A 24947-nucleotide genomic window follows, 5' to 3' on the forward strand; every position below is an offset into this window, starting at 1 on the left:
GAACAACTGGAACTGCTGGGCAATGTGTAAGAAAGAACTCGATTTTCTCGGAATGTAGAGCTCCTACTGTAAGTAGTACAGGGGGTGTACGGAGAGAAATAATCCCATTAGACAGCGGACTCCCATCTAAGCCATGCATGGTGACACACCTACCCAAAGGTAACTGAGGAATGCCTAAGGCCTTAGCCCAAGTTAAATCCATAAAGTTTCCTGCAGCTCCACTGTCAACAAAAGCCGAAACCGAAGAACTGAGGCTGCCAAAGGAAACTTTAACTGGGACTAAAAGGGAGTTATTCGAGGAGATAAGCTGCAGACCTAGGTGAACCCCCTCACAATTCACCTGGTCAAAGCGTTTCCCGACTTGTTCGGACAATTACGAGCAAAATGTCCCTTACCCCCACAGTACAGACAAAGACCAGAATTTTGCCTTCTGGCTCTTTCTTCAGGAGACAGCCGGGAGAGACCCATCTGCATGGGCTCCTCTACGTCTTCAGGAATGGAATATACACACGGAGTTGACCTTACAGGTGCTCCTTTTTCAGTCCTCCGCTCTCTGAGACGACGATCAATCTTAATAGAAAGCTGTAAAAGAAAATAGAAACAGTGCGCTGTCAAAAAAGCTGCTGGTGTAGGGGGTGGTAACTCCCCAAAGTGATATAGACAAAATGTAAAAATGGTAATCACCAGCGCTATGTTGTGTAAATTAAATATACTGCAGTTAAAACAAATAATGGACGGTAGGTTATGTTGAAAAAATATATACACAATAAATTTATTAAGAATACTATCTTAAAACCACAGATGCCTATAGCAACAAGAATTAATCATAAAAACGGCACATCCATATAACTCCTCAATACAAGGTTGGTTCATACCCTGGCTAGGACTCCCTCTGGATTTGTGTCCATAGACTTGGTTGGAGATTTTATAAATGCAGTGGAGTACAAAGTGTCCCTTTTAAGCACACAGATGCAAGCGTTTCAGGCAGGCAGGGAACAACTCCAAATTCTCCCCAAATGATGATGTCCAAGGGAAAGCTGTCCAATTATTGCCGTATGGGTTTGAAAGTACAAGAGTCCAACATGAGTTAAGGTTTTCTTAAGGATGTGTCCGCAGTCTCTAACTCAACGCGTTTCGCTGGTGTTGACACCCAGCTTCCTCAGGAGTGAATGATAGAGAGCTGATTCTGGGCTCCTTATATACCCTAAGTAATTAGTAAAATTCTAGGCACCTGTATTATCATAAATCAACAAACCTAACCGTCCAATTAAAAGTATAAAAATAATACGTAATTCATATTAGTATTGGTCTCACATGTCTAGATGCTGTTTTACATTAGAAAACGAGTGTTAGAAAGTCTTCAAAACATACTTTTTATTTTCAATATAATTATCTCATCCAGTCAGATCATGTGATCGCAAAAACCCCGTCACATGGTATGTTTTATGTATGGTAATTGGTTCTCACAGGTCAGATGATAGACCTGACCCGAAAAAGCTTCAAGGTTGTCTGTGCGCATGCGTCGGACGTGCCCGCGCCCGTACTCCTAATGATGGCTCCGACGGCCCCCACCATACAGCGCGGCCAGTGACGTCGGAACACGCGGCCGGTCACGTGATCAGAGCCACAACGCCGCACCATGGCAACGGGCCGTACAGAGCACAGTGAGCACGGACCGCGGACACGGTCCGCGCATGCGCACAAACCCATCCTGATCACAGTAGCGTTCCAAATGGAACTAACAGCATAAATGCTCAGTAACTTTACCATTTTTAGGTATATATCTCTGGTCTATTTACTAGATATTATTAGTACAAAATCACAGCATACAAGCACCGCTGAATCGGAGGTAAATAGATATTTATACACTGTTTGTTTTATAGTAATTTGTCAGTGTAATTTCAGAAATACATATTATTTCAGAAGAATGGCAGATGTCTTCACATCATTAGGAGTCACACATACATAAATTTTCTTGATAGACAATTTCTTATTTGTGGCATAACCACGAGAAGGTAGCAAACAGAGAAAGTATAGAAATCACTGTTGGTATTCATAATAATGGCATAATAATCTGCTCTGTACGGCCCATTGCCATGGTGCGGCGTTGTGGCTCTGATCACGTGACCGGCCGCGTGTTCCGACGTCACTGGCCGCGCTGTATGGTGGGGGCCGTCGGAGCCATCATTAGGAGTACGGGCGCGGGCACGTCCGACGCATGCGCACAGACAACCTTGAAGCTTTTTCGGGTCAGGTCTATCATCTGACCTGTGAGAACCAATTACCATACATAAAACATACCATGTGACGGGGTTTTTGCGATCACATGATCGGACTGGATGAGATAATTATATTGAAAATAAAAAGTATGTTTTGAAGACTTTCTAACACTCGTTTTCTAATGTAAAACAGCATCTAGACATGTGAGACCAATACTAATATGAATTATGTATTATTTTTATACTTTTAATTGGACGGTTAGGTTTGTTGATTTATGATAATACAGGTGCCTAGAATTTTACTAATTACTTAGGGTATATAAGGAGCCCAGAATCAGCTCTCTATCATTCACTCCTGAGGAAGCTGGGTGTCAACACCAGCGAAACGCGTTGAGTTAGAGACTGCGGACACATCCTTAAGAAAACCTTAACTCATGTTGGACTCTTGTACTTTCAAACCCATACGGCAATAATTGGACAGCTTTCCCTTGGACATCATCATTTGGGGAGAATTTGGAGTTGTTCCCTGCCTGCCTGAAACGCTTGCATCTGTGTGCTTAATAGGGACACTTTGTACTCCACTGCATTTATCAAATCTCCAACCAAGTCTATGGACACAAATCCAGAGGGAGTCCTAGCCAGGGTATGAACCAACCTTGTATTGAGGAGTTATATGGATGTGCCGTTTTTATTTTTTTTGAGAAAAAGTTTTATTGAGTTTTAACTTTCAACAAGATATTCGTAAGGTATGAAGTACAGGTATCACATAATGGCACATAACGCAGTCAATAGTTACAAGACAGTAACAAAATATCAACTTAGGTATGACAGCTGGTGTGTGGTAGGTCAAACAAATATGTATGCCTATGTATGGAGCACCACCAGAAGGTGGTGTTGCGCATCAGTTGTGTACCATAGTCAAGGGTGAAGGAATATCTCTAAGTGAAACAATATAGCTTATAAAAGAAGAACAAGAAGTAAACATAGCGATGGAAGAGAGGGCGGAAGAGAAAAAAGGGGGGGGGGAAGTTAGGGAGTGGGGGAGGGGGGGGTGGTCGGCCGGTCCCAGCCGCCTGTGCAATGCGTCAGGTGGTTGAATCGGGTATCATGATGACTTATATTATCTTATATGGTAGTCAACGGGGGTTCAGCACCATAAAATGTTGTCCAGGGTGACCACGTGGCGGTAAAGTTGTCTGGGGTGTCACGGAGAACCGCAGTAATACGTTCTAGTCTATAGGTTTGCCATATAGCATTTATGGTAGCAGGTATTGTAGGGGGTGACATGGATTTCCAGTTGGCCGCAATTTGGCATTTGGCCGTATTTAGAATGTGTTTAGTTAGTTTCTGTTGGTGGCGAGGGGTGTGAGGGATTGGGCGAGAGAGCAGGGAATAGAAAGGTGACCTCGGGACCGTCAGACCAAGGACGTTAAAGATAAGTCTAAGGACCCTAGTCCAGTATCCCCTAATCTGCGGGCAGTTCCACCAGATGTGCAGCAGGGTTCCACGTTGGCCACATTGACGCCAACATCTATCTGAGCAGGAAGGATAGATTGAATGGAGACGCGATGGCACCAGATACCAACGATAGTATAATTTATAGGCGTTTTCCTTAATTCGGACTGAAATGGAGCTCGTGGAGATTTCTTGCCTGATCTCAGACCACTCATCTGGCGTCAGGTCCTCACCTACTTCCCGCTCCCAAGCCGCTTCATGGGATTCTTTCGGGGGCGAATTGTGAGCTAGCAAAATTTGATATATGGCTGAGAGCAAGCCTTTAGTTGATCGGCAAGTGCGACACAGGGATTCAAAGCTCGACTTACCTCCCGTGGGTGGCGAACTGGGGATAGAGTTAAAAAAGTGACGTATCTGTAGGAATTGGTAAAAGGTTGAGCGCGGGAGGGAGAAGCGGGATTGCAGATCAGCATATGTGGGGAACGTGTGTAGTGGGGCGATGTCCAGAAGGAAGAGTACATTATGACTGGTCCATGACTCAAAAGCCAGATGATTCTCCCCTGGTGGGAAGTCGGGATTGTTCCACAGAGGGGTAAGCAGAGGATGGGAGGAGCGTAATCGATAGAGTCGTGAGCAAAGATCCCAGATGGAAAGAGTAAAGCGCACTGTGGGCAACAGTGAGGAGGCGGGGGGGCGACTATTCGGTCGACACCAGAGCAGGCTATAGGGGGAATATCTCTGTAGCGTGGTAGCTTCCAGATGTGTCCAGACTCTGTGTCCAGGGTTATCGTGCCAAAGGACACACGTGGTTAAGTGGGCGGCTCTATAGTATTTAAGGAGGTCAGGAACTCCCAGGCCCCCCTCTAAACGGTGTTTTTGAAGAATTCGCATCCTTACTCTGGGCTTCCGCCCGGCCCAAATGAATCTGGTAAGGTCTGCTTGGAGATTTTTGAGGATGGAGGTGGGAACGTGTACGGGGAGAGTTTGCCATAGATATAACAGACGGGGTAATAGTGTCATCTTGACGGCCGTCATTCGTCCAAACCAGGACAGGATGTATTTGTTCCACTTGGTCATATCCTGTTTAATGGAGGATAATAATCTGGGAAAATTGGCAGCATAAAGTCCAGAGTAGGACTTAGTTAAATAGATGCCCAGGTATTTGAGTTTATCAGCTTGCCAGGTACATGGGAAGGCGGCCTGTAAGAGCCGAAGATCCGGATCTGCGACATGCAAGGCTAGGATTTCGGTTTTGTCCGAGTTAATGTTGTAGTTTGACAACCGACTGTACGTATCTATCTCCTCTATCACGTGTGGGAGGGAGGCAGACGGGTCGGTCAGGGTGAGGATGACGTCGTCGGCATATAGTGCTATTTTGTTATTTTGGGTTCCCGATGTGATACCCGATATGTTACGGTTCAACCTGATCTTGGCTGCCAATGGTTCCATAATGAGGGCAAAAAGCAGGGGGGAAAGGGGACAGCCCTGTCGGGTGCCGTTACGTATGGGCAGGGGATCAGAGGAGAGGCCATTAATTAAGATTGAGGCTGAGGGATTCTGATATAGCGATGTAACGCCTTTATAAAAGGCGCCGTGCAGGCCCATATTGAGAAGTGTCTGCTGTAGGAATGGCCAGGCTACCCTATCGAAGGCCTTTTCTGCGTCGAGGGCCATGACTAGGGTCGGGAGAGACCTATCTTGTGCCAGCTGGATGAGGTCGATGAGACGCCTGGTGTTATCTGCGGCTTGTCTAGAGGGGATAAAGCCGACCTGGTCGGGGTGAATGAGTGAGGGCAGAAATGGAGCCAGTCTGTTTGCCAAAATTTTGGCAAAGAGCTTTAGGTCGACATTTAGGAGCGAAATAGGTCGGTAGTTCTTCATCTCCAGCGGGTCTCTATCTGGTTTTGGAATGAGGATGAGGTTGGCCCTAGTGGTGGCTGCATCGAATGAGCCTCCGTCCAGGACTGAGTTAAACAGAGATTGAAGCATGGGGAGTAAAGGGGTTGTAAATTTTTTATAATACAAAGCTGTAAAGCCATCGGGGCCAGGGGCTGCAGTGCGACGTAGCTGTTGAATTGCCACTGAGATTTCTTCTGCGGAAATGGGGGCATTGAGTGTCGACACGTCCACGTCGGAAAGTTTAGGGAGTTTACAAGTGGATAGATATTCTTGGATCTTAGAGACGTGGCAGGAATCGGTATCCAAGGTGGAGGGGAGGTTGTACAGTGATGTGTAATAATCCCGAAATTGGGAAGCCATTCGTGTCGGGTCAAATGTAGTGGAACCATCCGCACAGCGTAGCGAAACAATACGGTTTTGAGTACGTTTCGCTCTAAGTTTCTGGGCTAGTAGAGTGTCAGCCTTGTCTGATTTCTCATAGAACCTCTGACGCGCCCACAAGAGCGCCTTAACTGCCTTTTTAGAAAGGATCTGGGACAGTTGACCCTTAACTGCTAGGAGTTTGGAATATGTTTTCTTTCTGGGGCGGCGTTGATGCAGGAGGGTCAGGGCGGCAAGTTCTGATTCTAAGACTTGGATCCGTTGTGCTTCGATTTTCTTTTGGGCAGCCGAGAGGCTTATAAGGTAGCCACGAATGGTGGCCTTGTGTGCTTCCCATATCAGGGAGGGAGGGATATCTGGGGTCGCATTGTCAGCATAATAATTAGCTAATGCGGTGGCAATGTCAGCAATAGTGCATTTCTTAAGTAGGAGAGATTCATTCAGACGCCAGAAGCGGGTGGTGGGGGGTGAGGAAGATGAAATCTCAAGCAAAACAGCTGAGTGGTCCGACCAGGAGATGGGGATCGTCTGGGCGCCAAGGAGTTTGCGGGTAGTATCCCGGTCGATGAACACATAGTCTATGCGGGTATAGAGGTCGTGAGGTGGGGAGTAGTGAGTAAATCCTCTCGCTGAGGGATACAATGTTCTCCAACCGTCATACAAGTTATGCAGTGATAAATGTGCTTGTAGACGCTTGGCCAGTTTGGCGGGGGCAGAAGCCGCAGGGCCGGGGCGAGACCTGTCGTGGAGGGGGTCCAAGGTGACATTGCAATCTCCACCAATTATAGTCATGCTCGTGGGGAGGCGGGAAAGGCTGTCAAAAAAGGCTGTAAAAAGAGAACCCTGCTGCGCATTAGGGGCATAAATGGAAGCCAGAATCAGAGGAGCTTGGTTATAGGAGCATGAGAGGATGACGTAGCGACCCTGAGGGTCCGAGACAGTATCATGAACAATTAGAGGGAGGCCTCGACGGATCATGATAGCGGTACCCCTGCGTTTGGCAGGCATATTTGAATAATAGACGTGTGGGAATTGTTTGCAGGACATGGAGGGGTGCGGGGGTTTAAAGTGGGTCTCTTGGATCAATACTATATCTGACTTTTGTCTATTGAAGAATTGGATGGCCATGGCTCGTTTAGTAGGGGAGTTCAGGCCGTTGGCATTAACCGAGATAATTTTCAAAGTCATGGTGGGGTGAAATGTGAGCGACGCAAAGTGAGGGGCAGGACGGGACCAGACCGACCAGGGGGTTGGAGGGGAGAAAAGGATGGAAAGAGAGAGAGAAGGTGGGAAAAGATGTCTGTATAAGGATACAGAGGGGAAAAAGCCTTTCCTATAGTAGGGCCGGGTATGACACAAAAAGGATAGACGCCGTCCTGGCGCATCCTTCGGGGGAGGACGTGGACTTGTGATAGAACAAAAAGTAGGGTGAATGGAAGCATAGGGAGGGAGAGGGTATAATGGAAGCGACCAAGTGACAGGGGGAGTAAGGGAGGCTAACAGAATTGCATTATTGAGAGATATGAATAGTGTGAATGATAGAAACCGAATGAGGGGACGAGAAAGAGCATGTAAAAGAGCAGTCGGATGTGCCGTTTTTATGATTAATTCTTGTTGCTATAGGCATCTGTGGTTTTAAGATAGTATTCTTAATAAATTTATTGTGTATATATTTTTTCAACATAACCTACCGTCCATTATTTGTTTTAACTGCAGTATATTTAATTTACACAACATAGCGCTGGTGATTACCATTTTTACATTTTGTTAATAGAAAGCTCCATGAGTTTATCGAGAGTCTCAGGAGCGGGGTACTGAAGGAGACTGTCTTTTAGAGACTCTGATAAGCCGAGGCGAAACTGACTGCGCAGGGCTGGGTCATTCCAGCCACAGTCGTTCGACCAACGGCGAAACTCCGTACAATAAACCTCCGCAGGATTTCTACCCTGTCTGAGAGCACGCAACTGACTTTCAGCGGACGCCTCTCTATCAGGGTCATCATACAAGAGCCCTAAAGACTCAAAAAAAGCGTCAACTGACAACAATGCCGGATCCTCTGCTCTTAAACCAAATGCCCAGGTCTGAGGATCCCCCTGGAGCAAAGAAATAATAATCCCGACCCGCTGGGATTCAGTACCCGAGGAAGTCGGTCTTAAACGAAAATAAAGTTTACATGATTCTTTAAAATTAAAAAAACTCTTTTCTATCACCAGAAAAACGGTCAGGCAAATGCATCTTTGGTTCAGGGACTACCCTTGGGGAAGCTCGCAAAAGATCTTCCTGCGACTTCACCCGAAGAGAAAGATCCTGAACCATCTGAGTAAGTTCTTGAATCTGGCTGACTAAGAGCTGACCAGGATTTGGCCCTAAACCTGTTGGATTCATGAGGCCGATAAACTCTCACAAAACTGAATGGGAAAAAATTAAACCCCGTTTAATTTTAAGTTTTGGTATGGCCGGTAATAATGTTATGATTCCAGCACTCTGGTCAGAGGAGATCTTATGGCAAGGACCGGAGCACTGGAACGGAATGCTGGGGAAGGGAGCAGGACAGGAAAATAGCCCCTGGCGCCCTAACTCTGTTGTCTCACCCGTGTTGTCAGAAATCCCCTGCGAGACTATGGTTTCTTGAGCCCTTGGCAGCTGCGTTTGAAGGGCGGATTATGTCTGCCCAACTTCGATGCCCCCCGGTCTTAATGAGAGACAAAGGGAAACCCGAGACAGGGTGATAACAAGAGGCCCTCTAACAAAACAACCAGGCCAGGGGCTAAGCAAACTCAAAACTATAATATGTGCGGAGAAACCGCCAAGGAAAAGGACAACCAAAATATCCACTTGTCCAATTCTCCTACCCGGCACCGCCGAGTACCAGAGAGGACTTGTGGAAGCGGAACCCTCCGCAAATGCTCCAAACACAAAATATAAAAGGTAAAGCGGCTGAGCCGCAACACACGGCAGAGCCGCAACTCACGAACACCACTGGATATAAAACGGTGATCAGTCAGGACTCCAGGGACGAGATGGTAACTCCCGAGTACAGGACTTCTGAGGACTGGAATGACCGGATACAGCAGGACTGGAAACAGACTCTCAGCAAACAAAGGCAGCATGCAGGAAGCTATTACCGGCGTCTGTGAGAAGCCCTGGGAGTGTACTTAACAGGGAGTCCTCCAATCAGCTGTTTAGAGGCTGATTGGACTAAATGCCGTGCAGCTGCCTTGCTGCACGGCCAGAGAACAAGTGAACGCATTAAATCCTAAAACCCAGCAACGGGGAACGTGGTCCGCCAGTGGCGTCCCCGTTGCTAGGGTCCGTGCGGCTTCAGCGCGCCCGGCGTCTAGCGTTGCTAGGGAGCCGGCGGCTGTACATGCACGGCGTCCCTAGTTGCTAGGCGCCGGGTCGCGCGGACAAGCGGACCCCGGCGCCTAACATAAAGATTCACAGGAATAACTAAATAAACCATTTTAGTTCGAAATCACTGTTCAAACCATATGGTTGTAAGGTGTTACATTCATATATTAGCTGCATCTCACTCTTAGCCAGACATGAGGCAATGTCTCGCTGGCGGGGATTACACTTTAACAATTTGATTCCTGCGAACCTAATTATATACTTAGGGGAACAGTTATGGAATTTTTTAAAATGGGCCGACAGAGCATGGGTATCGAGCCCCCTTTTTATATTGCGACAGTGTTCCCCCATTCTCACTTTAAGGGCTCGTGAAGTCCGGCCGATATAAAATAAGTGGCATGTGCATTCGATACAGTAAACAATATTACTTGTATTACACGTAATGAAATCCTTGATCAAGATATTTTTATCATTGATCTGGATTTTCTCCAATTTCTTGGTGCCGTCACTTTTAATCTCCCGGCAACCAATGCACATGCCACATCGATGGAATCCTTTTGTAATGATCCTTGCTTCTCGTCTTATAGGTGGTAAGTAGCTATTCACTAGTGCATTTTTTTAAATTAGGGGCTTTTTTTATAAATAAAAATGGGGCGTTCAGGAATCTTGTCCCCCAATACAGGATCTTTTTTTAATATGTTCCAGTTGTTCCTGATTGATTTCTCCAAGGTTTTATGTTGGGAACTATAACTGGTAATAAAGGCCCAATCGAACTTGTCATTTTTAATTTGTCCTAACGGTTTATTGGCTAAAAGATCATTCCTATTCACTTCATTGGCTTTTCGTACTGCCGAGTCTATAACCTCTTTCCTATATCCACATTTTTCAAATCTATTCTGAAGTTCACACGCTTGTTGTTTGTAGGTGTCCTCATTGGTACAGTTCCTTTTAGTGCGTTTGAACTGGCCAAGGGGGATAGAGTTAAGCCAATTTACATGATGACAGCTACTATATTCAATATAAGACCTAGAATCCGTTTGTTTGGTAAATGTTTTCGTATGAATCTGGTTGTCATCCACAATATAGTTATATCTATAAAGTCAATCTTCTGTGTGTCAATATTAAATGTAAATTCGATATTTAAAACATTATCATTAAGATACAGACAGAATTGATCAAGAGCTTCACGACTTCCCTTCCATACAAAAAACACGTCGTCGATATAGCGTTTCCAGGACACTAGGCTCGCTCCAAACGGATTGTTATGCCAAACAACCGACTCCTCCCATTGACCCATAAAGATATTGGCATAGCTCGGAGCGAACCTGGTGCCCATTGCCGTACCGACTTTTTGCAAATAATAACTTCCATTACAGATAAAATAATTATTGGATAAGATAAATAAAATGCCCTCTCTGATAAAATCCTGAACCTGTTCCTCCAAAGTACTTTTACTTAAGTGCGTTGTTACCGCCTTTAAACCTGCCTTGTGCTGAATGATGGAATACAAAGATTTAACATCTGCTGTAACTAAAAACATATTGTCCTCCCATTGTACTGTAGAGAGAAAATTTAAAAATTCTTTAGTGTCCTTTAGATGTGAAGGATTTTGTAACACTAATGGTTGCAGGAAGAAATCGATATATTCTGACAGATTGGCAGTAGCAGAATCTACTCCAGACACAATTGGTCTTCCTGGGGGATGTGCAGCGTTTTTATGAATCTTCGGGAGAAGATAAAGTGCTGGAGTAACGGGTTTGGCAGTGAACAAAAAATTAGCTTCCCTTTCTTCTAAGACTCCTAAATCCTGATATCTTTTAATTAGTGTCTGCAATTTTGTAATTACTTTATCAGTTGGATCTGATTTGAGTCTGAGGTAGGTATCTTTATCGTTCACATGTTCCTCTATCTCTTTAATATACCAACCCTTATCCATCACTACAACCCCCCCGCCCTTATCGGCAGGTTTAATGACAAGTTCCGAGTTATTTTTCAAGCCCTTCAGAGCTGCTCGCTCTTTAAAGGTTAAATTAAAATTAATTACTGAGGGCTTGATGTCTCTAAGGTCTTCCTTGACAATTTTACAGAAAGTGTCGATGAAATTGCCTTTTATATTGGCGGGGGAAAAAATAGACTTGGGTTTAAAAAGGTGTCTTTTCAGGAATAGGTGGTTCATCATGTACGACTTCATCTCTACTTAAAAAGCGGAGGAAAAAAGCGGGAAAGTGACGCAGAAAGCGGGCTCGGTGATTGGCTAATGGAGACTTTAAAGGGATTCTGGGAGGATGTGCTAACACATTGCCTTGATAAAGACCCCAATAGAAGGGTTGAAACGCGTTGGCTGTTTTGTGTTAGCGGACCTGAATTCCCGTGGCTGTCCCAGAGGATTCTGAGCTAGAACCAGATTGATCCTTATACTGAGTTTGCCTACCCGGGTGGTTTGCTCTTTTTGGATGAGTAATAAGAACGCATGTGAGAACTGCTTTCCATCAGTTCTCCACCTGTTCTGGTAATTGTTCGGTCCCTCCGGGACATTGCTGTGGGTTATTCCATTGTTTTATGTCATTGTATCTGTATTTACTGTAATAAATCTGTTGTACTACACATGATATGATCTGTCTTTTCCCAATGTGGAGTGGACATTATACAGAATCGAATGTGGATTAGAAGACTTATGAAGTTGTTGTAAGGAATGTACATTTCATTTCCTATTCACCGTTGTGGTGTCAACACTTGATTCCGGTGGCGCCTATTTTAGTGGGATCATACCCTCACATTTTTCTAAATGGAAAAGATTACCACACCAATTCACGGGTAGCATATCTAGACTTTAGTAAGGCATTTGACATTGTCCCACATCGCAGACTGATAAATAAACTTGAAAGCGTGGGGGTGGATTATAAAACAGTTAAATGGATAAGAAACTGGTTGCAGGATAGGAAACAGACAGTTGTAGTTAATGGAGTGCAATCTATGGAGGGAAATGTTACCTGAGGAGTACCCCAGGGATCTGTACTTGGTCCAGTTCTCTTTAATATCTTTGATGGTGACATTGCAAATGGTATTGAAGGGAAGGTATGCCTTTTTGCAGATGATACAAAGATATGCAACAGGGTAGACACACCGGGAGGGGTAAAACAAATGATTGATGACCTAGGTAGGCTTGAGAAATGGTCAAGAACGTGGAAACTACAGTTTAATGCAAAAAAATGCAAAGTCATGCACTTGGGTCTCAAAAACCCAAAGGCTAAATATAGTATCAAGGGTACTATAATGGAAACTACTGAGGAGGAAAGGGATTTAGGAGTCACTATTTCAATTGACTTGAAGGCAGGAAAGCAATGCAACAAAGCAATGAGAAAGGCAAGTCCGATGCTTGGTTGCATAGGGAGAGGAATCAGTAGCAGGAAAAAAGAAGTGATAATGCCACTGTATAGGTCATTGGTACGGCCCCATCTGGAATACTGTGTCCAGTTCTGGAGACCATATCTCCAGAAGGATATAAATACATTAGAGAGTGTACAAAGAAGGGCAACTAAAATGGTGCATGGCCTACATCACAAAATTGACCCGGAAAGGCTAAAAGATCTTAACATGTATAGTTTGGAGGAGAGAAGGGAAAGGGGGGACATGATAGTCACTTTCGAATATATCAAGGGTCTTTAACAAAGTTCAGGAGGGAAACATTCTTCAAAGGAAGAGAAGTATTAGAACTCGAGGACATACACTGAGACTGGAGGGGGGGAGGTTCAGGGGAAATGTAAGGAAAAATTACTTCACAGAAAGGGTAGTGGATAAGTGGAATAGCCTCCCATCAGAGGTGGAGCAATTTAAACATGCTTGGGATAGGCATATGAATATCCTTACAAAGAATTAAGGTTCAAAAAGGGTTGAGATTGCCTAAAGCAGGCATGTCCAAACTGCGGCCCTCCAGCTGTTGTGAAACTACATATCCCAGCATGCCCTGACACAGTTTTGCTATCAGAGAATGCTAAAGCTGTGTCAGGGCATGCTGGGATGTGTAGTTTCTCAACAGCTGGAGGGCTGCAGTTTGGACATGCCTGGCCTAAAGGGTAAAAAAAAAGGGGCAGACTAGATGGGCCAAGTGGTTCTTATCTGCCGTCAAATTCTATGTTTCTTTGTTATGTTTCTATGACTTGGAGCTCGCACATTCGACCATTTAAACAATCTTGAAGGATAAAGATAGAGTGAAAGAGGCAGTGAAAGCATCAACATGATTTAAAGCCGTAATAACTAGGCAACGGAAAGGCCTCATTATTGAAATGTCACTGAGCCTTTCAATTATTCAAGCCAAGGCACGCAGTATCTTTGAGACTTTGAAAATGCGTGAAATGGAGGAACCGATGGAAACATTTACGGCAAGACATGGGTGGTTTCAATGGTTTTGTCATAAATTCAACCTGCATAATCGCAGTATCAGTGGCAAGGCAGCAAGCGCTGACATAGAAGCAGCAGAAATGGTTATCAATTTGATGAAATCATCGAGAACAGCAACTACCGTCCAGAACAAATCTTCAATGTGGATGAAACTGGACTTTTTTGGAAGAACATGCAGAAAAGTCCTACATACACAAAGAAGCTAAAACAAAACGGTTTCAAGGGCTTTAACCACTTGCCTAGCATGGTCGCATCAGATGCGACCACGCCAGCAAGTGTTTTATCTGACCTGGTTGCACAGGATGCGACCAGTCAGACAGTGTTTCCAGCTGCAGGGAAGAGAATCTTCCCTCTGCTACTCCTCTCAGAGTCACTCTGCCTTCCCGCACCCTCCCCCAGTGTTTGCCCCACCCAGCGGCTGCAGACAATAGCAGCCACTGAGAAAGTGTTAGCCGCGATCGTCGCAATGTTTCCGATGTTCCAATGGTGACGACCGATGTTTTTTTTTTTTATAAATATGATTTTTTTTTAATGATTTTTTTGAGGGGGCATGGAACCGGGGGTGGCGTGGCGTGATGGGGGCATGGCATCACGTCACGCAGCCGATCCGATTAAAAAGATGGCGGCTAGCCTACTGCTGTCTCAGCCAGGCTGCGACCATACACTAATTGCAGTGCGATTGCAATTAGTGTGGGTCGCAGATGGGGGGCGGCGGTTAGAATGCTGGGCGGCCCCCAGCATGCGAGGCAAAGGATTGCAAATTCCGCTAAAAAGCAGAATTTGCAATCCAAACTGAATAGGGTCCCTAATTCACAATTTCTGCGGGTTTGGGGAAAAAAAGCTTTCTTAAGTTAAGTGGTTAAGGACAGAGGGGGTCATTCCAAGTTGATCGTAGCCCAGCAAGGGTCTAGTCAGTCCCGACCCCCCCCCCACACACACACACGCAAACACACTTCTGCGGGGGGCAGAAGTGCATGCGCACTTCTTGCCTGTTCGCTGCACTGTAATGAACAGCAGCGAGCGAACAGGTCAGAATCACCCCCAGTCATGTTGTTGAGATGAAATGTTGCTGGGTTTAAGTTAAAGCCTTTGCTCATCTATCACTCTGAGAACCCACTTGCGTTGAAGCAGGTCAGTAAGCACACGTTTACTATTGTGCAAATAAGAAGGCATGGATGACACAAGCTTTATTTGAGGATTGGTTTATCAACTGCTTCATACCCTCAAGTCAAGCATTATTGTCTGGAGAAAGACGCTCCCTTTAAAATTATCCTCCTGCTTGATAACTGCCCAGGCCCCTCCCAGCATCTTCATGATGTTCACCCAGATAGTGTGTATGCCTAAAAACACGACTTCAATCTTACAGCCAATGGACCAGGGCCACGTTCAAAGCGTACTATGGGGGTCATGCCGACCCGTTCGCACACAGCGGTTCTTTGCTGTGGTGCGAATGGGTCGGGACTGCGCATGCGCACCGTGTGCATTGCGCACGCACGTCGTTGCCTGGCGACAGCTGTCGCCGGGCAACGACGCCGGGAACGAGGAAAGCGATCGCAGTGGCGACCGCAAAAAAATTGACAGGAGAAGGCATGTCGGGGCGTCAACTGACCGTTTTCCGGGAGTGATCCAGCGAACGCAGGCGTGTCCAGGCGTTTTGAGGGAGGATGTCGGACGTCAAATCCGGGACCTGCATCGCTGGATCCGTTGCAAATGGTAGGTAGGTCTAGGGCTGATCTTGTTTTGCTATAAACTTTTTTAGCATAGCAGGGCGGCTCAAGCGTTCGCAGCCCTGCTGTGCTAAAATACACTCCCCCATAGGCGGTGTCAGGTTGATCGCACGAGCAGCAAAAAGTTGCTACATGTGATCAACTCGGAATGAACCCCTATTTGCGCACAACTTTTTCCAAACTTGTATCAGCAACAGAAAATTATGAAGTAACCCTTGGTGATTTTTGGAAATCATACAACATTTTGCACTGCATCAAGAACATTGAATTAGCATGGGAGGGAGTGACAGAAAATTGTCTGCAAGGCACATGGAGAAAATGGCTATTATTTTGTGAATAATGTTGAAGTGTTTGATGCAGACGAACATGTTGATGTCACGAATAAAAAAACTGTGCAACTTGCTAACATACCTAATTTAGATGTTGAAATGGAAGTTTCCTTTTCTTTATTCAGAAGGAGAGAGAATTGACAGCATAGGAAAGGAATGAGTTAAACATCTTGTGAGGGGTGGACCTAGCTGGAAGGAAAGTACAACCCTTTGGGAAAAGGGGAGGGTTAGTATATATAGGGAAGGATAGACATCTTGTCTCTCTCTTGTTGGTGAAATTGCCTTGAGTGGGTGAGTGCTGCATAGCAGGCTTACCAACTTCTACTGTGTTTCCCCTGGGGCTCATTAACTTTGGTCCCCTCCTCTGCATTCCCCCCCCCCTCCCTTTTTTGAGTCTACAGTTCGGCTGGTCTCCACGGGCTCGAGCGGGGCCGAGGTGCGGCAGCCCGGGTCAGCTTGTTGCTGAGTTCCAGGCCGGCTTTGCCGGAGGGGCTTGGGCAGCGGGGTGGGCCAGCGGTGCGTCCCGGCCGCCCAGAGGTGGAAGGGCGGCTGCCCCCACCTCCGAGCGCGGCGGGTGATTAGTGGCGGGCGACCGCGGGCGCGCGCATGCGCGCCGCTGTGGGCGCCCGTCCGTGGAGCCGCACGGGGCTCATGTGCAGCTCCCTGGGCACTGTACAGGATGGCGGGGCCAGGACGGAGTCGGCTGCTAGCCGCGCGAGGTCTGTCACTGGGCCTCGCGCGGCGGATCTGCAGGGGGATGCGGCCGGCCGGAAAGCAGTGGGACGCGCGCACGAGGTGCGCACGCACCCACGAGGGCTTCCGGCGCCGCCGTGCGCGCACGGGGGCGCGCAGCGGCGTCGCCAGCCTCACGGTCTCTCCAGCTTGCTCCCCTGCAGCCGGAGTCCGGCGGGGGGCAGGGGGGGGGGAGGAGAGGTACGAGGGTGGTTCCCTCAGAAGAATATAAGCAGGGCTCTGCAGGGAGGGACGACCAGGGGGTACACGGGGGTCCCTCAGAAGAGTATAAGCAGGGCTCTGCAGGGAGGGACGACCAGGGGGAACACGGGGGGTTAGAGGCACCAGGAGTCGGGGCGCGCGCACGATGTGCGCGCGAGCCCGTACTCACGGCAGGCGGCGCCTTTTGCGCGCGTGCAGCGGCGCCGCACGTCTCTCTGTCTCCCCAACTCGTTCCCCTGGAGCCAGATGCCAGTGGCTTGCGGGGGAGGGGGGGCAGGGAAGGGGTGCGGGGGCCGCAGGGCTGCTGCGGGCGCTAACCGGCCTCGCCGCAGGTCCCTCCTAGCGGGCGGAGTTGGCTCCGATCTGCGGGGGGTTCGGAGAGCGACAGCAGCGTTGGCGCCGACGGCCAGTCCCTCGATAGAGACGGGCGCCCCCTCCCCCTTTTTTCCCGCCAAGGCAGACGTCGGCCCCCGGGTGACGCCGTCGGGCGTCATGCGGGTAGGCGCGCGGGGGCCCCGGCTGGGGGCACCGGGGAGCCGGCGCCGTGGTTCGGGCCAGTAAGGGCCCCTCCGGAACTCTGGAGTTGGCTCTGGCCAAGGTGGGCGCGGCATTACGGCCGCTGGCTGCGGCTGCATCACCGGGGGTAGCGGCAAGCTCCGACGCGGCCGCGATGGAAGGCGGGTCCGGAAGACGGTCAGCTTCAGCGGCGCGGCGAATTGCCACGCCTACAGGGAGCTCGGAGAGGCCGCCGCAGACCTAGAACACGGTCCGTAACAGGACGGGCAGGGACGCGCTGCGGGGACAACCCCCTCACGAGTGGCTCGGCAGGCGCCGCAGTTGTTTTCCTGTGTCTTTCGCCCCCCTTTTTCTCTCCTGCAGGGGATCGCGGCGAAGTGGAGATGGTGGAGTACGGGTAAGAAGACGTCGGTTCTGCCACGCCGGAGGATTCCGTGTCGGTGCAGTCGACGGGTTCAGGTGAGGTGTTACAGTCGGTAGCGGGATCATCCACGAGTCCCAGTTCTCGCAACTTTTCCTCTTCCTCCTTTTCCTCTGCTCTGTCGTCGCAGGCGTCCGAAGTCGGTAGCGCTACTAGGGCGAAGAATCAGGCGACTAAATTCGCCAAAAGGGCGGCGGGGCAGCTGGGAGCTCGAAGAGGCGTAAGCGGATTGGGGAGGATGCTCGCAGGGCCAAGAAACGCAGCGATTTGCACGGGTGGGCGCGCTGCGACTACACTGCAGTGATGCGGGGCCTGCGGGATAGCGGACGTAGGAAGATTCGTAGTGGGACTTCGTGCATGTGTTCGTCTGTACGAAGGAAGCGAAGAAGGAGTATAGATCGGCGGCTGCAAAGAGGGACATCGGGGCCGTGGCCTTCCGTACCTTCGTTAACTGGCTGGCCGGTTTTGGGTCTTCGCGGCGTGCTACCTGGAAGATAGGCCGGTCGAGCACAGGAACGTGATTCGGTACATGCTTCTCATACATGACTTGCAGCGCACTTCTTCGGGATCGGAGTGGCGTAGGTAGAAGCAGGATGGTTAGCGGGTCATGGACTTTGGGTTCAAGGACGTCTAGGTCTGGCTCAAAGTCACTCGGGCTTCACAGCAGACGGAGGAGCCCCGGAAGCCGGGGGCGGACGGCCACCACCGCGCAGGGTCGTCCGCCCAGGGGTAAGGCGCGGACGGCGGATCGGCCAAATCCAGCCTCCTCCTGCTTCAAAGGCAGTCGTCAAGGTACCCGGGGTAAACAAACTTATCTCAGGCAGGCCGCGGGCGGGAGCGCTCCACAGAGCTTCAACGCCAATTGCTTTAGAAACGATGGGCAAGGGGTTAAATTGGTATCCAAATAGGGCGGATGCAAAAATTTCTGTTTTTCCGGTTTTAATTTTGTTTGCGCGTGCCTGTTGCGAGCGAGGTGTCGGTTCGGGTCCAGTGGATACGGAGGTCATCTCTCCAGTGGGGGTGGTTCCGAAGAAGACTCCGGGCGCTTTTCGGCTTATTCAACATCTTTCTTACCCATCGGGGACGGCGGTCAATGACGTGAGGCCGCCGGATCATGGTTCGGTGGTTTATCAGTCGTTGACGAGGCATTGGCGCTGGTCCGCAGTTACGGGACTGGAGCACTCATGGCTAAGATCGAGGTTGAGTCCGCTTTTCGGTTGCTGCCATTACATCCGGACTCATTCCGTTTTATGGGGTTTTCGGATCGGAAGGGGGTATTTCATCGGCAACGGTTTGCCGAGGGGGTGTTCCGTTTCATGCTCGTTTTTCGAACGGTTTAGCACGTTTCTACACTGGTTCGTGGAGTTTTCGCCAAGGGGTCATGGGGTCGCCCATTACCTCAATGACTTCCTGTGTGCGGGCGGCACATTCAGCACGGGCGGCGACTTGCTGGTCAGCATCCGAGCCCTGTTTTTTCCACTTCGGCGTTTCAGTGGATGAGGAGAAAACTGAGGGACCGTCCTCCTGTTTGTCCTTTTGGGGATCGATTTCGACACAGCGGCAGGATCGGGTCGGCTGCATCGGGACAAGGTGGTGAAGCTCCGCGAAGCTATTGGCCGGTTCGAAGGGTCGCGTAAGATCACACTGCCGGAAGCTGGAAAGGGCGAATGCGGGGTGTGCCAGACCACATCATTTCGTGCGATGATCCTCCGAGATTTAAGGGGATGGAGCAATATGGGCCTCATTCCTGGAGGATTTCAACGGGGGTGTATATGGCAGGCTCCAACGGTAGTCAGCGCTAGGATGCAGTTGTTCACCGACGCGGCTGGGGCCTCTGGATACGGATGTTATCGGGAGGGATCTTGGTGCGCGGCTTCGTGGACGGCATCGCGAAGGCGTAACCAGGGACTTTTTGCTTCTGGAGTTGTTTTTTTTTTTTTTTTTCCCATTATGGGGGCGCTGGAGGTTTGGGGCGAACGGCTGGCTCCTCGCAGCATCTTTAGATGTGACACTCTGGGCGTTGGCGCATGCGATAAATAACAAGGGGGCGAAGCCGCTGTCATGCTGCGGGTGCTGGGACAGTTACTGTAGACATGCCTACGTCGGAACGTGTGGTTCCGCGGGCAACATGTGCCGGGGCTGGAGAACGGAATTGCCGACGCTCTGTCACGAGGGCATTGGGAAAGTTTTTTGTTTGTTAGCACCGTAGGCCGACGAACATGGTGTTCAGTGTCCCGGTTATGTTGGGAGGCGATCGGGACGGATTGGAGGGTCTTGCGTTGCGGTCAGTCGCGCCAGCCACGCTTAAGCCGCAAGCTTGGAGCGGAGTAGGAGGAGCTTGTTTAAGGACGAATTCAGCAAGGTAAGAGCGGGCATCGGAGGATGCTTTCTTTTATTTGGCAGCTGTAGGTTTCGGGTAGGTCCAGAGCGGTGGTATCCCGGTACTTGGCCAGGATTTCGTTTCAGCGGGATAAAGGGCGTCCCCGACGTGGCTAAGAGGGGGATTCTGTTGAAGGCGATGAAAGGATGGGCGCGAGTCGCGCCGACGCCCATTGATGCGGCCTTGTTGCTGGATGTCATCAGGGCGGTTAGAGGTGTCGCGTCGTCCATGTTTTGAATTGCGGTTGTTCTTCAGTTTGGCGTGCTCAATGGCTTACCACGGGGCTTTTAGGGTTCCGGAACTGGTAGCGCCTTCTCAGCGAGCAGATTCGCGCATGCTGGTCAGGGACGTGGTGGTGGGTGAGAAGTCCTTGCTTTGCAGATTGCGACGCTCTAAGACTGACCAAGTGGGGAGAGGTCAATGGGTCACCTTGGTTCCGGCTCTTGAGGAGAGCATTTGCCCAGTGAGGTTGGCGGTGCAATATGAGGCAGTACGGCCCGACGGTCGGGGGTCATGGCCGCTGCACTATGAAGGGCTGCCGGTGACGAAGTATCTATTTCATGGGATGCTGGGTTGCTGTCTTGCGAGCTTGGGCCTTCCACCCGCTGCGTTCGGGACGCATTCCCTCCGCATAGGGGCGGCGACGTCGGCTGCGGCGACGGGATTTTACATGGCTGAGATCCAGGCGGTGGGGCGATGGAAGTCGTCAAGCTACAGACGGTATATGCGCCCCGTTGCATGAGATGTTGGCTCGCGCGTACTTGTGTGTCAATTCCAGTCGTTTAATCATGTTATTACAGTTCAGTACGTTATGGTGTTGTGCGTTTGTTTGTCTTCCCCCTTTTTTATCCTACTCAGGGATTAGCTACTCGCCGTTGCTGGCATGAGCCGGCAGCGGGGGTCTGGAGTTATTTTGCAATTTTTTGCCTGACTTGACGGACTGAATTCTAATCCACAATTCGGCTAATCTGTTTTTAATCAGAGTCCCTCAGCAGGTCTTTATGCTTTCACCTCCAGCTGAGTTATTACATGTTTTACCCCTTCTCCCCCCACCCCCCCCCTCCCCTCCCCCTTTTGGTTTGTTATTTTCATCTTTCCCATTTGTGTGTTCAAGTTAGGCTTCAAATTGGCGGATTGCTCGTGCAGATCGGCTAGGCCGAGACTGCTGCAATATACGACAGCAAAATTTTTCTTTTTGGCAGATCCTTCAGGTTAATGCAGTAAATTAAACAATGGTATAGATGATTAGTAACCACTTTTACCCCCTTTTCCTCCTCTTCAGGTTGGTTGGTAGATGACTTGCCTATTTTGGTGGTTGGCCACTCTTATGTGTATTGGGCCGCCCAGTGTTGGCCTCGCAGGGGGCACAGATGTTTCCTAGGGCTCCAGAAGTTCGTTGGCTTGGTTGGCAAGGGATGATGTGGACGGAGTGGAGAAGTAGACTAGTGAGTCAGGCCAGCAAGCATGTTAGCCCTAGGGTGTTGGTTGTCCATTTAGGTGGCAACGACCTGGGGAAGAGGACTTATTTGGAGATGCGATGGGCCATGATACAGGATCTGGCAAGTTTGGCCGCAGCAGTGGACCAATTGTATATTGGTGTTCTCCTTGATGGTGCCAAGGTTGAGTTGGCAAGGTGTGGCGGACGGTCGCGAAATTGAGGAGGCCACGCAGTAGGGGAATGGACCACTTGTATATTGGTGTTCTTCTTGATGGTGCCAAGGTTGAGTTGGCAAGGTGTGGCGGACGGTCGCGAAATTGAGGAGGCCACGCAGAAGGGGAATGGACCACTTGTTATATTGGTGTTCTCCTTGATGGTGCCAAGGTTGAGTTGGCAAGGTGTGACGGACGGTCGCGAAATTGAGGAGGCCAGGCAGAAGGTGAATGGGGCGGTGGCGAAGTGGGTTGTCCCACGGAGGCCAAGTGGTTCGCCACCCTAGGATTCAGTCAGAGACAAAGTCACCTTCTTCGGCCTGATGGTGTGCATCTATCCAATGAGGGGATGATGTTCTTTCCTGGAGGATCTGTTCCTAGGGTTGCTGGAGTTAGGGTGAGGTTATGGTGGCGGTGCGAAGACTCTGGGAAGGAGTCTTTCGCTGTTGGCGGAAAAGAACGGCAGTTGGTGGTTGTATGGTAAGCTGTAGTGATTTACAGTTTGATTTGGTTTAGGTGCACTCACCTCCATAGACTTATTGGCCGCTTGACCACCCGTCCGGGAAGGCAGCGGCAGGGCACCCAGGAGCGGTGGGTAGTCACTGTGGGGGTGGAGTTGTCACCTATTACCGGTTTTTGATAGTTGTAGTAAAATTAGGATGGTTTCGAATTTTTAGTATTTTACGGTTAATTTAGCTTAGTAGAGCCGTTCTTTTTGCTGCCACCATATGCCGGCTGTATCGGCATCTTAACAAAGTTTTCAATTACAGGTTTGCTATGGTTAGGGTCAAATAAATAGCTAGCAATTTTTCTGCCAAATTCAAGTCTCCGTGTCTTTATTTATTGGGTTTAGAGGTAACGAATGCTTTACTTGGAATGAACGGGTCCACCAAATGTCACTAGGATGTTTAGGAGAGAGAATTGACAGCATAGGAAAGGAATGAGTTAAACATCTTGTGAGGGGTGGACCTAGCTGGAAGGAAAGTACAACCCTTTGGGAAAAGGGGAGGGTTAGTATATATAGGGAAGGATAGACATCTTGTCTCTCTCTTGTTGGTGAAATTGCCTTCCCGCCCTCCCGCCCTGTTGGTAAAGGTTTCTGGCACGGAGTGCCTTGGCATTAAATTGTTGGCTGGTTTTATCGTTGGCTATTTATTGGCGGAAAAGAACGGCAGTTGGTGGTTGTATGGTAAGCTGTAGTGATTTACAGTTTGATTTGGTTTAGGTGCACTCACCTCCATAGACTTATTGGCCGCTTGACCACCCGTCCGGGAAGGCAGCGGCAGGGCACCCAGGAGCGGTGGGTAGTCACTGTGGGGGTGGAGTTGTCACCTATTACCGGTTTTTGATAGTTGTAGTAAAATTAGGATGGTTTCGAATTTTTTGTATTTTACGGTTAATTTAGCTTAGTAGAGCCGTTCTTTTTGCTGCCACCATATGCCGGCTGTATCGGCATCTTAACAAAGTTTTCAATTACAGGTTTGCTATGGTTAGGGTCAAATAAATAGCTAGCAATTTTTCTGCCAAATTCAAGTCTCCGTGTCTTTATTTATTGGGTTTAGAGGTAACGAATGCTTTACTTGGAATGAACGGGTCCACCAAATGTCACTAGGATGTTTATAACTAAAATGGATTGCTATAATGTGTTACATATATTGTATATGCATATATACTGTACAGTAATATATATACAGTACTGTATTACAATACATACTTTATGTATGCATTGACAGTATATTAATATAATATATATATCCTATTGATGCTTCTACTGCCTCTTTCACTCTGTCTTTATCCTTCAAGATTGTTGAAATGGTTGAATGTGCCAGCTCCCTCCAAGTCACCTGCTATCCTTTTAACTTTCTTACCAGCTGCATTTATAATGTACCCACTTAACAACCAATTTGTTTAACGACCGAGTTGTAGGAACGGAACTCGGTCGTTAAGTGAGGGATGTCTGTACACAACCATTTTTGGACTGTCCATCCTGGTATCAGTGTCACCTGTTCACTTGCTAACATCACAGTTATACGTTAATTTTATTGCAGATTTGCAGGACCATTCATGACCCCAGTGAAGGACAGAGAAGCTCCAGGATACAAGGAGATAGTTAAGCGGTCAGTAAAAAAGAGTTTTGTGTTTATATGCTCAGGATCCTGCTTTAGGGTAATGGGAATCATATATCATTATAATGTTATATGATATTTTAAGTTGTCATCTTCTCTTCCCTGATAGACGGTACACTTAAGATCCCCAAAAATGTGTGCATATTTTATCTGTAGCCTGTGCAGAAATGTGAATAATAGCATTGCATAAGACTTACAATGATGAACACTGAACTGCGCCATGGTATGTGTACAGTTACCGTACTGAAATCTGAATTTTACTACAGATGTAAGTATTTTGTCCTTCTAGGCCTATGGACCTTACTACAATAAAACGCGGCCTATCAAAGGGAAGAATTACAACAAAAGCAGAATTCCAGAGAGACATCATGCTGATGCTTCAAAACTGTGTCATGTACAATAGCATCCGCCACTGTGTTCACCATAAAGCCTTGGAGATGCAGAGAGATGTACAGGAACTGCTTCAGGTGTGTTGGTGCTAAAACATTAGAATTTATGTGCTAAGCCCTGTCTTACAATATTTCATTATCCCCAATTGTACAGTTGTATAGAATGTCTAAATAATGAAAATGTCATTATTAGCAGTAGCCTGAAAACTTTGTTATAACAATTATGTTAAATAGAATTTAACTTTAATCAGGTACATTAATTATTTCATGAAGTAAAGGGAGCAGCTCGCCACCTTGTGGTTTGTTCATGCCACATAGAGGCATTTTTATATTGAGTCTGTGCACCTCCAGATACCCATTCTTCTATGATAGAATCTAGATCCAAGTGGGCTAAAGGACCTCTGCCGTCACAGGGAGGCGCACTGCCGGTGAGCTGCACTTTCACTATCCACGTCAACATGTATTCCCTTTATTAACCTGGTGGCGAGCAGAGTGCAGCGAGCCAACTAGCCCGTAGCATGACGAGAGAAGCGATCCCATGAGGGTACATTTCATGTGCCATGTTACAATTACTCCTACTCCTCATATTGTGGGTCACGTAGTGGTCGTGACTTCAGAGGTCATTTTGCCTGGTACAATTTAGCCTCAACCATTCTTCTATAGTTCTACAATATTGTTTAACAAAACTAACATAGAAAAGTATAGTTGGTAACACACTGGGGACAGGTACTTCAGGGATTAAAGATATCTAA

At 48.3% G+C, this 24947-nt stretch overlaps 1 protein-coding gene across 7 annotated transcripts in view; it reads left to right on the top strand.

The window, feature by feature from the left end:
* The window catches only part of BRD8 (bromodomain containing 8), a 333693-nt gene that overhangs the window by 296832 nt on the left and 11914 nt on the right, over window positions 1-24947 (top strand). For 6 of the 7 annotated variants that reach the window (XM_063927892.1, XM_063927886.1, XM_063927888.1 and 3 more), the window contains 3 exons: window positions 17593-17688; window positions 23729-23797; window positions 24096-24273. In XM_063927892.1, coding sequence (XP_063783962.1) covers window positions 17593-17688; window positions 23729-23797; window positions 24096-24273 — 343 coding nt within the window. The remainder of the gene's footprint in view (window positions 1-17592; window positions 17689-23728; window positions 23798-24095; window positions 24274-24947) is intronic. The other variant, XM_063927887.1, reaches the window with a different exon arrangement.

The sequence above is a fragment of the Pseudophryne corroboree genome, chromosome 6 (genome assembly GCF_028390025.1).
Source record: "Pseudophryne corroboree isolate aPseCor3 chromosome 6, aPseCor3.hap2, whole genome shotgun sequence".
Classification (NCBI taxonomy): Eukaryota; Metazoa; Chordata; class Amphibia; order Anura; family Myobatrachidae; genus Pseudophryne; species Pseudophryne corroboree.